Here is an 11,912-nt window from a genome sequence, read left to right on the forward strand (position 1 = left end):
GCTTTCCCAAAACCATCAGCCCAGGGAGAAACAAAATCTTGCACTGACCTAGCTGGCCCAGCTGAATAGGGATCTTCCCTTTGCTTCTAACTTCTTTAAAGAGTATCTTTAAGAGCCAGCCAACACCTCTGCACTCACTACAGCCCTCTGCATCTGGCTCTCGCCCTCACTGCTCTGAGAGCCCTGGCCCAAGCTGAGCAGAGCCACCAGATCCAAAACTCTTTTTCTCAGCCTCCATTCCCACAGCTCCCCTTCCTCTGGTTTCCTTGGATGCTAGACTGGCCCAGCCCTCCTCCCATCTGTATGGGCACCTATCATTGAAAATGGGTCTTTCCCCCAAATCTGCCCTGGGTCTCCTTCCTCTTATCAACCTCAAGGCTTCAAGTGACCACAAGTCTCCATCATTGGCACACACCCCTTGTCCACAGTCCTAACTCCCTAATGAGTTCACTTCTCCAGAAGCCCGAACATTACCTCAAATTCAGGGTATCCAAAATGACTTATCTTTCTTCCCAAATCTTTTTCCTCCTCCTACAGAACCATATATCCAAGTCACCCAGACCTCAAGCCTTTGTGTCCCCTTTCTCGTCTGTTCACCGTCACCTTAAGGTCCATTGTTAGGTCCTTCGGTTCGCTTTCTACCTTATTATCTACATCTGATGCCCTTCCCCTGCTCTCTTTACCATGGGACCAGTCCTCAGAACGTGTGGGTCAGTCCTCAGAATTTGTAGGCCAGCTCTTACAATGGTTCTAAGCCTCCAGGCATTCCCTACATTGTCCACTGGAAGGAAACCCACCCTTAAGAAAATCAGATTCTTGGGACGCCTGGGTGGCTCAGTTGGTTAAGCAGCTGCCTTCGGCTCACGTCATGATCCCAGCGTCCTGGAATCGAGTCCCACATGGGGCTCCTTGCTCGGCGGGGAGCCTGATTCTCCCTCTGCCTCTGCCTGCCATTCTGTCTGCCTGTGCTCGCTCTCTCCCCCTTTCTCTCTCCGATAAATAAATAAAATTTTAAAAAAAAAGAAAGAAAGAAAACCAGCTTCTTCAAGGTTGTAAATGAAGAAAGAATGCCTACAAAGGGGAGAGTCTCTACCAGGCAATTCCACTTCCCCAATTTGACCCAATAGTCTTTAAGTAGTAGCCTTTAGGTAGTTACTTTGTTCCACCATCTTAGCCCAGTAATTCTATGGGATCATGTCTGACCATTGCCTAGGCTAGAGGGCTCTAACGCAGATTTGAAATAGGTCCCAAGCCTCTACAGGTTTTTAGGCACAGTGCTGTGGGAGACCAAGTCAGGAAAAGAAGTTAAAAAGCCTACCAGAATATCTGATGTTCAAAAATGGCTACCCAAAAGAGTTGAGTCATCAAAAGGAACACCAGTGGTAGTAAAAGTCCAAAGATGAAAAGAATTTGAGGAAACAGGAGTCTGAACCACAAAATCGCCCCCGCCACCTCCCTACATGGAAGTTCTCTTCCCCTTCAGGATGAATGATTTTACTAAGAAAGCTGGAGGGTTTCCTTATACCTACTTTTTATATCACTGTACAAAAGCCTGCAATGAGTTCCAACGGCTTCCCACCCCCCAGGAACGCTGACTCTAAATAACTCGGTTTGCCAACCAAGGCACTCTGCCTCTGGTTAATCCAATCTGCTTTTCCACCTCCATTTCCCACCCAGCTCCTACATACCACAGGCCACAGGCCCCATGTTTTTCTACCTCCATGTACATCACGCTGCCCCTTCCACGTGGAATTCATTCATTCTGCATATATTTATGGAGGGCTGACTGTGCCGCCCTCTGCTATGAGCTGGGATGCCTTTTCCTCATCTTCCCATACCCAAATATTATCAAACCTGTTGGCCCAGTTCAAGAATCACCTCATCTCTAATGCCTCCAGGTTCACCAAGCTAGAATGAATCTTGCCTTGCTCTGACCACCTACACCTTCTCAGAGCACTTAGGCATTCTGCCGTCTATTAGGATTACTTGGGTTAAGTGGGTAAATGCCACCTCCCCTACACGTTTGAATCTATGTAACTCCTACCACATGTGACAGTGCGTTCCAGTTTGCTTGGAACTGGGTGATCTGCTCGTCTGTGGCTTCCAGAACAGGAGCTCAATGAGGGCCAGCGGGGCGACCTCACATCCTGCACAAGGTAACTATTCAAGGACCGTCTGTTGAACGAATGACTTGATTAAGGAATGCCTTTTTCCTGTAATCTTCCTTGCACTTCTTTCTCACCACATTAGCATCTGGTTCTTCACTTGGGTGAAAAAAATTAAAAGGTAGGAAGAAAATTGCTTCAGGTCAAGAATTTGTCGTGCAAAAGCCACAGCAGAGCCGGAAGCGTGACAGCGCAGCTGGAACGCCCTTCCGCGCCCTTCCGCGCCCTTCCGCGCCCTTCCACGCCCTTCCACGCCGGGCGCGGCTCTCCCCCGGGGCTCCGGCTAGCGCCCACCCCCGCCTCGCCCCACAGGTCCCGGGCGCCAAGGGCGAGGCCGCCTGCGACAGGTTCCCCCACCCCGTGCCCCCAAATGCCCGGGGCGAGGGCGGGGAGCCCCTCCTGCCTCTGTGCGCCCCGCCTTCGCGAGCCCCAACGGCCCGAGCGGGCCCCACCTGCGCTCCACGCCCGGGCTCCGCGCCGGCCTTGCCCCGGGAGTGGGGGGCGGGGAAGCGTCCCGGGCGCGCCCGGCGACGTCGAGGGCTCGGCGGTGCCCCCGCGCCGCGCCCACCCCCCGCCCGCACTCACCGTCGGCGCCCAGCGCTGGGTTCGCGCCGCGGGCCAAGCCGAGCAGCAGCAGGAGCGGCAGCAGGCGGCGAGGCGGGCGGCCCGCGCGCTGGGGCCCCCGGCCCATGCCGCCGCCGCGTCCCTCCCGGCGCGCCCGCGACTCCTCCCGCGGCCCGGAGGCGCCGAGATAAGGCGGCAGGCCCCGCGGGGAGGGGGCCGCCCCGGGCGCTTCCGGCGCCGCGGGGTCCCGAGGAGGTGGCGGAGCGCGGGCCCTTCCTCCCCGCGTGGCCCGCGCGCCCGCAAGACGCTCGTTCGCTCCGCGCCCCTCACTCGCTCGCGCACCTGCTCCGCCGGGGGACACGGCGGGCCGAGCGACAGGGTCCGGCATCCTCGGCGCGGACGTTCTGCAAGTAGGGACAGACACCCAGCACATAATGACAGAGCTGACCCTAGAGTCCCGGACCGTGCCAGGACGAAACGTGCTTCAAGCAAAAGAGACGAACGGGAGATCCGAGGCTTCTTGGGTCTCAGGGAGGCACCCCGGTGGCAGAGAAAGAGGGGCGAGGGGCAGAAGGAGCGGGGATCTTTGAGGGGGGGAAAGAGAAGTGGGTGAAGTGGCTGGTGTTCCAAGGACACGGTGAGGGCAAGAATCCAACGGTCCAGTCCACCCAAGGGCTGCAGGCGACCAGGTTGCAGGATTGCATCGGGCGACAGAGCTGTGGTGGGGGAGGAGCAGACAAGCGTTCCTGCTGCTCGGAGGACCTTGTGCCTGGGGCGTCGGGAAGGCTTCTAGAGGAAGGAAGCTAAGACCCAGAGGATGAAAAAGACGTGGGAGGGGAATCTAAGCGGTGAGAAGGGCTTATACAGAGAGATAGGAACCCGAGAGCTTAGTCTAGAAATGAGATCTCCTTGGAATGGGAACAGATAGTTGGAGAGAGGCATTAAGCTTCAGAGATAAGGACGACCTCATAAACCAAGGAAAGGAGGTTGCTCAGGAGCTGTAATAGGGTTTTAAGCAGAGAGTAACCTCATCAAGGAAGGCTCCTGTGTCTCCTCTGTGCTATCTAGACTGGAGCTAGGGAGGCGGGAAGACCAGCCTGGGGCTGCTGGAGGAATCCAGGCGAGAGAGGACACGTCCAGGAGCAGAGCATTGGCAATGAAAAGTGTCAAACCAGAGTGGTATTGGGTGGAATCCACTGGATTTTATGATCAGTAGAATGTGGAGGAGAAGGAAAGAGAAATTACAGATGTCACCGAAATTTCTGGTGTGGGCGGCTGGGTGGATGATGGTGGTGAAAGTCACTGAGGTAGAGACCCAAAGAGACTATTTGCACATTGGGGTAGGGAGAGGCTGCGGTGGGGTGGGAATAAGTTCCAGTTCAAAGGCTTAGAGCTTGGCAGGTCTGTCCAAGAGCAGGGCCCCTACTACTTCACCCATATCCTCACTTGCTTTCTCTTTCTACCATAAGCCTGCCCTAAACCTAACCACCCATGAACACACCCATATAAGGGCCAAACTTGTTGTGCAACCTTAAAAAGAAGTAGTTAAAAATAAACTGCCTCAGCTCTTTTGCAGCAGGCTTTCTTGCTAATTATTTTTTGTTCAGCAAAGATAAGAGCCCCTTTGGGGAGTGGGGGCTATCCTCTCTAATTTAGACAAAGTTTTTGTTAAGCTCAACTCTTTGTGAACTTTGAAACCATGTCATTGTTTCCACAAAAATAGATTCCTTTAGGATACTGTTAAGCTGGCCTTCTCCTTCTCTGGCATGTCTCCTGCAGAGTAAATCAGTAAATTTAAATATATCTGTGTGTGTGTGTGTGTGTGTGTGTGGTGTGTGTGTGTGTACACATAGTTTTTTAATTGGTGATATCGGGAAAAATAGCCCCAAACTTTGAAATGGCCAAGTTTACTGGGTATTTTCAGCAGGGTGGTGGGTGTTGTAACCCTTCTGGGGATTATCTAATTCTATACGGTTGTGTACCTTTGATGGACTTTTTATTAATGAGGCTCTTTTACAACTCTGTAGATAGAGATAGAAGATCACTTGCAGGGGCGCCTAGGTGGCTCAGTGTGTTAAGCCTCTGCCTTCGGCTCAGGTCATGATCCCAGGGCCCTGAGATCCAGCCCCGTATTGGCTCTCTGCTCGTCCTGAGCCTGCTTCCCCCTCTCTCTCTCTGCCTGCCTCTCTGCCTATTTGTGATCTCTCTCTGTCAAATAAATAAATAAGATCTTAAAAAAAAAAAAAAAGATCACTTGCAGAAAATTGAAGTGCAAAAGATTCTTGTCCATAAAAATGCAAATTAATTTTTCCAGTAGAAATGGAAGTGATTCCTGCCAGGTAAAAATATGATACATCTAATAATAAGATTTTGTCTTATATGATGTCAGCCAGTTTCACATTTAGCAAATTCATCTTATCACACCTAACAGATAAATATATGTGTATGTATTGTATATTCTTTAAATTTTCCTTGGAACCTTGATACCTTACTAGTACTCCTTTGAAGTCAACATCTTGCTGAGGCCCTCATGAATTAATTAGTTGAATAAAATTTTAGGTTTTCTTTTTATATTTGCATGAATCACCTTTTTAATATTTTGACAATTTTGTACTAGCCCAATCCATATTCTACATTGATTGTGTGACTCTCATGAGTTCTTTTAATTGACTCATTCTGTTGCTTTCTTTAATTTTAATTTTAATTTTTATTTACTTATTTATTTATGGTAAAAAGAATTACTTCTTACCCAATAGTGAGTTCATGGAATCACAGAATGAAAAATTATCTCCTGGTCGGTATTTGTCACCAGAATTAAAACAGAATATTTAACCAGTATTCAATTTGCAACAGTGGGTTTATTGCTGACAAAATCTTTAGCTTAAGAAAAATGTTTTTCTTTTAAGAGAGCATGGCCAATACACCATCTTCTTAAGGAGAATTTAAGGAGAGAGCTCTTTTTGTGTCCATATCTAGATTTCACCAAAAACTTTCAACTTTTGGTTTCAAGATGGCATTGTACCCCTGAAAGTTCTCTTTCAGTAAAGTAGCCAAAGATACACACACACAGAGACAAAATTAAATATGCAACAGTGCTTTCAAACAAGAAAAGATGACATCAATGAACCAGATAGCTTTGAGGAATGTATTAGGTTGCATTCGCACACATCCGCCGCAAAAACATGCACCAAAAGAGACAGGAAGTGGAGTGAAGAAGAAAAAAAACCCATGCAATTAAAAACTTTTTAAATTATATGCATGTTTGGAGTTATTATTTGTACATATTAATATAATGTGCAGATATTATAATGCTTTTAAATTTAATTCAGAACGATTATGGAAGAATTGTTGGAAAAAATGCAAAGCACACTTCCTACCTAGTCAAAGCATTTTATTTTGCTCATCTGTGGACATCTTGTTCATTACCATCAGCTTCTTCTTCAGGCTTCAGGCTACCCAAATACCAGTTTCCTGGCTCTCCAAAGCAGCCTGTCAATTTCTACACTTTAAAAAATATTGTTTTGGAGGATGCCTTGGGTGGCTCAGTCAGCTAAGCAACCAATGCTTGATTTTGGCTCAGGTCGTGATCTCTGGGTCATGAGATTGAGCCCTGTGTGGGACTCCCTGCTGGGCATGGAGCTTGCTTAAGATTCTCTCTCTCTCTCTCTCTCCCTCTGCCGCAACCCTGGCTTGTGCTCTCTCTAAAAATAAATAAATAAATAATAAAATAAAATTCTTAAAGAGCCATTTTATTTTTTATTTTCTAAAAATTTTATTTTTAGGTACTCTCGATACCCAGTGTGGGGCTCGAACTCCCAACCCTGAAATCAAGAGTCACACGCTCCACTTACTGAACTAGCCAGGTGTCCCTGAAAAAAATAATTTTAAACTTCACTTTTTAAAACATTTTTTGTAGGGATGCCTGGATGGCTTAGTCCGTTTAGCATCTGACTGTTGATTTCAGCTCATGTCATGATCTCAGGATCCTGAGATGAAGCCCTGAGTTGAACTCCACACTGGGCATGGAGGCTGCTTGAGATTCTCTCTCTCCCTCTGCCCCGCCCCCCCACTGCTTGCTCACATGTGTGCGTACTCTCTCTCTCTCAAAATAAATATTTTAAAAAGCTTTTTATAGTAATTTACTCATGAGAGGGCCTTCGTATAGTTAGACAAAATGTTTAAATCACAACTAAAATATTGAAATTACTGACGGATATCTGAAGAGCTCTTAAGGGACCTCAAACAGGTGTACAAGATGAAGAAAGCTTCTCAAAGAGACCCACAGCAGAAGTATTCCACCCTTTGTAAGCACAGGAAAGAAGTTTCTGATAGATCTAGGATTGATTTGTTCTTGCCTCTTTCATCAGAATTAAGAAATATTGAAGTGTATCTTAATGTATCTTGCTGTCCAGTTGAAACATTCAAGGACAACTTGTACACTTGACAACTTGTATACTTGACAACTTGTATACTCTTGCCATTATTATTCACAATAGCCAAAGGGTTGAGACAATCCAAATAACCATGATTGCATAAATGGAGAAACAAAATGTGGTATATTCATACAATGGAATATTGTTCAGCCTTTAAAAGGAAGACAATTCTGACTTATGCCTCAATGTGGATGAACCTTGATGGCATTATGCTAAATGATATAGGATAGTTTTTTGTTTTTGTTTTTTCTCTAAGATTTTATTTATTTATTTGACAGAGACACAGCAAGAGAGGGAACACAGTCAGGGGGAATGGAAGAGGAAGAAGCAGGCTTCCCGCTGAGCAGGGAGCCCAATGCAGGACTTGATCCCAGGACCCTGGGATTATGAACTGAGCTGAAGGCAGATGCTTAAGGACTGAGCCACCCAGGAGCCCCTGTTTTGTTTTGTTTTGTTTAATTTATTTCTTTGTCAGAGAGAGAGAGAGCACGTACACATGGGAGCACAAGCAGGGGGAGCAGCAGGCAGAGGAGAAGCAGCCTTCCTGCTGAGCAGGGAGCCTGATCCCAGGACCCCGGGATCATGACCCGAGCCAAAGGCAGACGCTTGACTGACTGAGCCATCCAGGCATCCCAATAGGCCACTTTTAAAAGAATAAATATTGTATGATTTCATTCATATGATGTACTTAGAGCAGCCAGATTCATAGAAGCCATAAGTAAAAGGGTTGGGGGTAAAGGGGAAGGAGATGTTAGTGTTTCAGGGGTAGAGAGTTTTGGGTTTACAAGGTGAAAAAAGTTCTGTAGACAGAGGGTGGTGATGGTTGTCCAATCGTGTGAGTGGACTTAATGCCACTGAACACTACACTACATTTAAAAATGGTTAAAATAATTTCTTTAAAAAGTCAATGACAAAAAAAAAAAAAAAAGTCAATGACAAAATTTTGAGGTGCCAATTTTTAGTTTTATTTTACCAGACAAGCATTAACACATAGGACTTTCCAATTTTGGATCCTGGTGACTCTATATGGGATCAGAATTATAAGAAAGGTCCCTTGGAAAGCCCCATTCCCCCAATCCCTGAGATTCCAAGAGAGCCCTGAGTGGACTCTAGGGCCGCCAGGAGTGTGGGAAGGAGGAAGACACAGGCGAGTAGAAGGCGAAGACCCATCGCTCTCTCTGGGGTTTTTCCTCAGGCTGCCCTTCGCTGTGTCTTCTTCCAGTGTCAAGTTTGGAATTTGCCCAGTGGGTACCCATCCGGGTGCAAGGCCAGAAGGAGAAGGGGGCAATTGCGAAGGCTGCATACCTAATATTCCGGAACTCTTCCGGAAAAAAACAAACAAACAAACAAAAAAAACCCTTCCTTGATCATGACGCTCCTGACCAGAAATGCAGTACTGTTTTTCCCCAGGGTCTGACGGGAATACCACTAGCTGGTTTGCAAATGTTAATGGCTTATTTGTGGTATTTCAGGAATGGTTTGACTGTCTCATTGTAATGAGTTTGATATACTCTGCTGTTAAAATTATTCCTTGAAGTTTGCATTAGAAGAAATGATTCTAATGTCTGAAGACTTAGTTAAAAAGAAATCCACACACCCAAAATGGTGCCTCTTACGCCAAATTCCCAAATGAGGGCTTAATACCTAATCTAATGGCAGGTTCAACCTCTCCCAGAAATGTGTCTTAACCGGTCAGTCAGGAATTTTCCCAGAAGAGCCAGAGTCAGTCACCTGAGCCTTCTCTATGCCCAAAGGAAGATGAGATAATCTGCAGGATAAGACCCCTGGCTCTTCCCCCTCAGGGAACTCGACCTTGCCTGGAACAATCCTGTTTGGCCACTAATAACTTTCGTGCCCCATCCTCCTTCCCATAAAATCCTTCCATCTTGCACAACTCCTCAGAGTTCTCAGCTAGATGGAATGCTGCCCAATTCATGAATCGTTTAATAAAGCCAATGAAATCTTCAGATTTACTTGGTTGAATTTCGTTTAACATTTCCAGTGATGCTGATTGAAAACTTGTGTCTCCAACAGATAAAAGCGGGTCCCTTTCTAACACCTCACTGTATGTTTACACACATCCACCCCTCTCCAGCTGACATGACATCAGAGAACACCCCAGGGCCCCCTGGAAGGAGCCACATTGACCCTCCCCGAACAGAGACGTCATCTCAAGCAGATTTGTCCCGACTGCTAACAGGGACCTGTCTCTGGAAAAGTCCCTTGCTGATGACGGCCAGTAAGTCAAGCAAAGGTAGACTCCTCATTCTCGGATGCTCGGTGACGCTCAGAACCCCTTGTCGCCTTGTGAGAAATAGTAGGATTGTTCTGCTTCTCTAACACATCTCTGCTTCCCACCGAACAAGCACAGAAACCATATACCCGTCCTGAAGCTAGTTTGTGGAATGACAGGGCTGTGCTCGAACCCGTTGTCCTCAGACAAGCAAAACAAACAAGGGTTGGAAGCATGACCCAGTAGAGCAAGGAAGACCCCCCCAGCCTGGCGATCCCCTTCCTCCCCACCTCCCCCTGGCACGCGCTCTCTGATGGGACTCAGACACCCCGTGATCCCACCAGCTGGAGGAGCAGGCGTGGATTCAGGAACAAACTCCAGATACCTGACAGATGGACGTTGTGGGTCCAGCCGGCACAATGTGCGCCCATCCTCCCCCGGACCTCAAGAGGTGGGGCAGCACCAAGTGACACGGGAGCTCTGTCACCCAGTCTGGCAAACACACACACACACACACACACACACACACACACACACACACACACACACAGTCACCTGCCCCACTTGAGGAAGTCTCAGCTGTGGGTCTGAAAGGAAGCCTGCTGACGACCCATTTCCGGACCCAGGATCAGCCCTAGGACCCTGGGCAGCCACCCAGAGCCCTAAGGAGAAGTGGGGCACACCCAGCAGTGACAGCCACAATTGCTGAGGAAGCCCACAACGGACGGTGTGTGATAAGGACCAGCTGACAGTGAGCCCCGGATCACTGACCCTGGCAAATTGTGCAACCTTCAGAAACGCTTAATTCGATTATTTTGCAATGGACTTAGCTACAAATTCTGCTGGTTTCTTTGCTTACGGCTAGGGCTGTTTTTGGTTTTGTTTTTAGTTTGGGGGCCTAGGTCTTCCTCTTTCCCCCTCCCACCCCCTGCTTAAACTTCTTCTGATAGATGGTTGAACATCTCTTTCAGAAAGTTTTCCTGGGTGGTAAACATTCTGAATCTTTGCGTGTCTAAGTATGTCCTGATGGTGCTTTCATAATTTAATTACAGATTAACTGGGTACAGAATTCTAAATTCAAAATAATTAAAAGATAGTTTAATGGGGTCTGGAATTTTCCCTCAAAATTTAACCTTCTCCCGATAGCGTTGCAGGAGAACCCCAGGCTAATTTGGTTATCAGCTCCTTCCACGTGGTTTGTCTCCCTGATCCCCACAGCAAGCTTTGGGGATTTTCTCTTCCCCCTTGGAATTCAGACATTTCATGAGGATGTAGTTTCCCGTTCTTCTTGCCCAGCACTCATTGGACCCTTTCAATTTGTAGATTTGAGCCTTTCTTCAGCAGAGACTTTTTTTTCCCCTCTTTTGGTTCTTTGATTATTTCATTCTCTTAGGTTTTTTTTTAATACATATCCCTCTGGGATTTATCATAGGCAATTTCTAAAAGTGTGCCTCCCGCCTCCGTGACGCAGCATTTATCTTCCCTTCCTCTTCTTCAGCTTTATCCACTGACTGTGGGAGACCACCCTCATTCACCAGTTCCACCAGAAACTACCCTAATTTACCAGTTCCACCTGAGACTACCCGAATTCACCCTGTTCACTAATTTGACCTTCATCCATACCTATTCTGCACCTCAGTCCATCTCTGAAGTTTTTAAAGTAGGCTTCTCACCCAGTGTGGGACTTGAACTCACAAACACTGAAATCAAGAGTCAAACACTCCACCGACTAACCCAGCGATGCATCCCTGTAGAAACATTTTTTTTTTTAAGATTTTATTTGTTTATTTGACAGACAGAGATCACAAGTAGGCAAAGAGGCAGGCAGAGAGAGAGAGAGGAGGAAGCAGGCTCCCTGCCGAGCAGAGAGCCCGATGCGGGACTGGATCCCAGGACCCTGAGATCATGACCTGAGCCGAAGGCAGAGGCTTAACCCACTGAGCCACCCAGGCACCCTGTAGAAACATTTTTTGTTTCAGCCAACATACTTCTGATTTCTAAGAACTCTGTTTCTTTTTATAGAATGGTTTTTTTTTTTTTAAAGATTTTATTTATTTATTTAACAGAGAGAAATCACAAGTAGGCAGAGAGGCAGGCAGAGAGAGAGAGAGAGGAGGAAGCAGGCTCCCTGCTGAGCAGAGAGCCCGATGCGGGACTGGATCCCAGGACCCTGAGATCATGACCTGAGCCGAAGGCAGCGGCTTAACCACTGAGCCACCCAGGCGCCCTTATAGAATGGTTTTTATCTCTTTAGATGTGATAACTTCTTTAATTCCCCCCAAGGATACCAACTATTGTATTTTAAAACTCTTTTCTTTCCTAATTAACTCTTTTTCATCAGGAGGTTGTTCATTTACTTGCAGTTTGATAACTCTTCTGCTGGATTCCTCAGTTGTTTCATGGGTTTTTTTTTGTTGTTGTTTTTTTAAGGATTTTATTTATGTATTTGAGAGAGGGGGAGCAGGTCCGTGTGGGGGGTCAGGAGCAGGACAAAAGGAGAGGGAGAGAATCTCAAGC

General features: G+C 47.1%; 1 protein-coding gene across 8 annotated transcripts in view; it reads right to left on the bottom strand.

Moving 5' to 3' along the window:
• SUSD1 (sushi domain containing 1) overlaps positions 1–10,097 on the bottom strand; it is a 136,635-nt gene extending 126,538 nt beyond the window's left edge. For 2 of the 8 annotated variants that reach the window (XM_082696897.1, XM_082696892.1), the window contains exon 1: positions 2,045–2,259. Coding sequence is in view for 4 of the 8 variants with exons in the window: in XM_082696895.1 (XP_082553021.1) it covers positions 2,751–2,856 (106 nt within the window). In the remaining 4 variants the exon portion in view is untranslated. Of the gene's footprint in view, positions 1–2,044; positions 2,260–2,750; positions 3,052–3,071; positions 3,915–9,950 lie in introns of those variants that run through there. The other 6 variants (XM_082696898.1, XM_082696893.1, XM_082696896.1 and 3 more) reach the window with 6 other exon arrangements.
• Positions 10,098–11,912: the final 1,815 nt, after the last annotated feature.

The sequence above is a fragment of the Mustela nivalis genome (assembly GCF_964662115.1).
Source record: "Mustela nivalis genome assembly, chromosome: 13".
Classification (NCBI taxonomy): domain Eukaryota; kingdom Metazoa; phylum Chordata; class Mammalia; order Carnivora; family Mustelidae; genus Mustela; species Mustela nivalis.